The 4,741-nt window shown below is 32.7% G+C and overlaps 1 protein-coding gene across 1 annotated transcript; it reads left to right on the forward strand.

Moving 5' to 3' along the window:
• Positions 1-1,736: 1,736 nt before the first annotated feature.
• Positions 1,737-4,136, forward strand: LOC149158017 (leucoanthocyanidin reductase-like). Its single transcript, XM_089433852.1, has 5 exons — positions 1,737-1,916; positions 2,890-3,027; positions 3,157-3,394; positions 3,502-3,705; positions 3,895-4,136. Exons 1-5 carry the CDS (start codon positions 1,737-1,739, stop codon positions 4,134-4,136), a joined length of 1,002 nt encoding a protein of 333 aa, XP_089289978.1.
• Positions 4,137-4,741: the final 605 nt, after the last annotated feature.

Here is a 4,741-nt window from a genome sequence, read left to right on the forward strand (position 1 = left end):
CATGTATTGTAATAAAGCCTATTTACAAATTAAAAATCTCCATGATAAAATGGGGCCCAATATCCATAGTTAATAATCTTATTATATATTTTTTAAATGTATATATGTTTAATTTGTATAATAATTCAGTGATAATAATAATAAATATTTTAAATAAGGTTATATTTTAGTTAATTCTTATGATTTTTTAATTTTAGATATTTGAGATGTATGATAAAATGTTTATTATGATCCATGCATGTTGTAGGAATCAAGGAAGAGTGAGTACATAGCCTTGCTCGAGAATAGATCTTGGGACTTGTGGGGACCAAACATCTACACCGCAATGAGCCTAAGAATTTACTTTAATTGTAAATTTATACCATTCTTAAATGTCAATTCTTTAATGCTTCAAAAATAATAATTGTAAATTTATATCATTGTAGGTGCCAACCTTTTATATTTAATCATTGCTTCAATTTTAAAATAATAATCCTTCGAATTTAAGTATCCTTAAATGATTTAAGATTATTATTATTAACCACTTTTAAAGTCACCAAATTAATATATGAAACCTCTTGTTTATGGAACAAGGAACCACCTATAAGACATAATTACTCCATCTCTCAGATTTTGAACCTAACTTTGCAACAACAAAAAAAACACATACTTTTAACATGATATACATTTTTAATAATACATTCAATATTATACTACATATCACTGAATAAATATTATCCAAATTTCACAATGCATAGATTTCTATATAACATTGCTAGTAATATATTTTTTCCCAGAATCCAAGATCGATATGCAAGCTATATGCATTTTAGGATCCAAAATCGATCGACAATAATCTTTTTGATGTGGACTTGTGTGGTTCTTGAATTTTCTTCAATGCAAAAATCAACGCCATGACTTGTGGATGAGAATTCACATGGGCATAATTTGTCCACGAGGAACATGAGTGGATCAACATCGGTTCGTGATCGTTGAAAACAAAACCTAACACGTTTGAAACCACGTGCTTTTGTGTACTTCTAAGTTCTGCGTGCTCCCACTCATCGAACAACGGAAATGGTGAAAGCTTGCAGAATCAACCATGGATCTCCCTGAAGTTGATAAAAGAACAACACTTCTTCTACAAATCAGTTAATTAATGGTGTTACTGACTTTTCCATTTTTTTGTTTTTTCCAAAAGTCTACTGAGAGGAGTCTGTCTTGATTTATGATCTATCTACGTTTACATACAGTAGTTCTTGCTAAATTACAGGTTCAAATGTTATGGGTGAGATTATGGTAAATTAGTCTTCTTCCATCCAATAAATAATAAATAGCGCTGGACTATGCTCAAACCTACTCAACCGAAGAAACACGCGTACCATCAATGGCCCAAGGATTCTTCATATCCTCGGGAAAGGCGTTGGGTGGCATGCAAAAATGGTCAGGTTCATGGCTATAAAATTAACCTAACAGACTGAAAATTGGCCTGCCATTTTCCGCATTTGTCTGCGGATTACAGCCTGTCCAGGATCTGAATTCACGATTCAGTTCAAATTGTCAGCCAGGAAGAAACACGCGTATCATCAACGGCCCGAGGATTCTTCATATCCTCGGGAAAAGCGTTGGGCGGCATGCAAAAATGGTCAGGTTCATGGCTATAAAATTAACCTAACAGACTGAAAATTCTGAAAATAGGATCTTAATTGAAAAAGGTCTAGGTCTATTGTTCAACTGTAGCGAGCAGTACCACCTCCATGGCTAGCAGTCAAATACTGGTGATTGGAGGCACTGGTTACATAGGCCAGTTTATTGTTGCAGCAGCTGTAGCTGCTGGTCATCCTACATATGCTCTTGTTCGCTCTAGCACTGCTTCTGATCCCGCCAGAGTGCAACGGATCCAACAATTGAAGGACTCCGGTGTTCACATTGTTCATGTATATTTTCCAATTTTGCAGCGTAAATTTATTTTAATTCTGAGTCTTCTGTGTTTTGATCCTTTCTGATTATCTTTGATCCTGTCAAATTATCAAATAATTCAGGTTTTCACATTTTTTATATATTTTTTATAATTTTATTAAATTAACTTATAATATACTGTTCCGAAATTTTCATGATTTGAATACTCTTTTTTAAAGTTATTTGGGCCCAGAGGTGCTCTTAATTTCAGGATTTCAATAATCTTTTCTAAATAATATCAAGTTGGTTGTCATAAGAGATCCTCTCCAATAAAAATGTTAAATCTGTCGGAGTAATTCATATGAAAAAAAAAAAAAAAAAATTCAAATTTGTTGTGCTGAGACTGACTCATTAATATGTCAAAAATATTGTAAGATTATGGTAGGTTAAACAATTTGATTTAGTCAAATTATATAAAAATTAAAATTGAATAAAATAAAAATAATAAAATTTAACAAAATTAATAATAATTAAACTAATCTGGATCATTTTAATTCTGGATCTTCTTTAAGTTTTGCACTCAAAAAATAGACTTGCACTTTGAGAGATTTGATCATTTTCGGAACTTGATATATAGGGAGTTTGATATATAGGGAGTTAATTGAGCCAAGAGGATCATTCTACAGCCCAGAATGATGTGTAACCCTGTCAGTCCATCATCAAAGTTGAAATTTTGTTCATGTCTGTCCAAAAAAACAAAACAAAACAAAAATAAATAAATAACTATACAAAATATTTAAATGTCAGTTCATAAAAAAATTTCCAAGTGGAGAAATTAGATCCCTCTAAGCTCATGTTAGATCCGTATTTAAGATGGATCTATTCTGGTGAATAGAAACAAGATTAACTATTTAACTTTTCTGTTCATCAAATTTCCAGAATATTTTAGAATCTGCAATTCAGTTATGCTCCAACAAAATATCATGTTTTTTTGATACCATGGTTGTATAGGGCTCTGTGAGCGACCACAACTCCTTGGTGAATGCAATGAGGGGCATAGAAGTTGTTATCTCTGTCATGGGGGGCTCAAAGGTGACAGACCAGCTCAAGATTGTGGATGCCATTAAAGAACTAGATGGAGCTGTTAAGGTTAGTATTCGTAGATAATTCTGAATTTGATTCTAAATTATAGAATATTCCAAAAATTTACTCATTATTTGTTTGGCTTCCCTCAAATAAGCAAATTTAAATTAATTGTGTTAACCTGATGTGTTGCAGAGGTTTCTTCCTTCGGAATTTGGGCATGACATCGACAGAGCCGAGCCGGTGGAGCCCGGGCTCACCTTTTACAAGGAGAAGAGAACAATTCGGCGGGCTGTGGAGGCAGCCAAAATTCCTTTTACATATATCTGTTGCAACTCCATAGCTGGCTGGCCTTACTTTTATCACACTCATCCTTCTCAAATTCCTCCTCCCACACAACAGTTTGAAATTTATGGAGATGGGAATGTGAAAGGTAAAGCACCTCTGTTACTAAATCATATAGTTATTTGGAAAAAAATTGAAAAAATATAAGGTGCAGTTATTAACCATAATTGGGATCCTGTATATACTCAAACACAGCTTACTTTGTGACTGGAGCTGACATTGGGAAATACACCATCAAGACCCTGGACGATGTGAGGACTCTGAACAAATGTGTCCACTTCCGGCCTTCCAAGAATTTCTTGACTTTAAACGAGCTTGCAGGTATATGGGAGAAGAAGATCGGAAGGACCTTGCCTAGAGTATACATCTCTGAACAAGATCTTTTGGATTTAGCTGAGGGTATGTGTATGTTGCATATGAAAAAATATATAAAAAATTATTAGTTGATTTTAATTTTATGGTAGATTTTAGGAAAATTTCGAAATTTCACCTTACTCATCTCTTTCCGATTTTAAATATTTCCAAAATCTACACTCAATATAAAGATGAAACTACCAACTCTTCACTCAAATTATTTGATAAATGCAGAGAACAGCATTCCAGAGAGCATTGTGGCTTCTCTCACACACGACATCTTCATAAAGGGATGCCAGTATAACTTTGAGATAGACGGACGTCATGATGCAGAGGTGTGCCAACTTTATCCAGAGATTCCTTACACCTCCATAGAAGATTTCTTCGATGACTACCTCCCTCTCCCTGTGTCTGTCTCTGAACTTGAAGAAAGTCTTTTCTCTCTGCCTCTGACCTCTCAACTTGAAGAAAATTGAAAGGAGGCAGTTCAGTTGCCTGCCAGCCATGTCAATAGCCGCCAAAAAGTTAAGACATGGGCATATGTGAAGCTCCTTCACGTCATAACTTCGATTCATCCCATAAACTTTATCTATATTATGTATTACTATGTGAGCAATAATTCAAGAACGAGGATGTGAACTTAGTTGAAGGATGAAGAGGTGAAATCACCATGGTTTGTGGAATGTGATCTTTAAATTTGATTTTTTAAAATGGTTTTTAATTAAGTTTTAATTAAAAAATATTTAAAAATGGTTTTTAATTAAGTTTTATTTATTTTTAATTAGAAGTAATCAACGTTTTTGGGTTAAGAAATAGTTTTTATTTAAATTTTAAAAATATTTTTTTTATAAATTTATTTTAATTTAAGATTTATTTTAACGATTAAATTTTTAAAGATAAAAAATTTAATGAAAGGTTTGTACTTCTAAAGATTTGAAAATCTCAAAAGATTTGATCTCATTCTAATTATGATTGATTCGATGTTAAGATAAATCTATTTTGATTATATGATCACATCCAAATTATAGATCATCATCTACATATATTTGTCTATGTTTTAAATCAATTTGATCATTTCTAA

Source organism: Pinus tabuliformis, chromosome 5_2 (genome assembly GCF_031772625.1).
Source record: "Pinus tabuliformis cultivar Carrire ecotype Pingquan chromosome 5_2, CPIR1, whole genome shotgun sequence".
NCBI lineage: Eukaryota > Viridiplantae > Streptophyta > Pinopsida > Pinales > Pinaceae > Pinus > Pinus tabuliformis.

Excerpts from the sequence above, each read along its gene's own strand:
- LOC149158017 (XM_089433852.1), top strand. The coding sequence starts at position 1,737 with ATGGCTAGCAGTCAAATACTGGTGATTGGAGGCACTGGTTACATAGGC. Across the intron at positions 3,395-3,501 it reads TGGAGATGGGAATGTGAAAG|CTTACTTTGTGACTGGAGCT; the intron begins GTAAAGCACCTC and ends ACTCAAACACAG. Across the intron at positions 3,706-3,894 it reads TCTTTTGGATTTAGCTGAGG|AGAACAGCATTCCAGAGAGC; the intron begins GTATGTGTATGT and ends TGATAAATGCAG.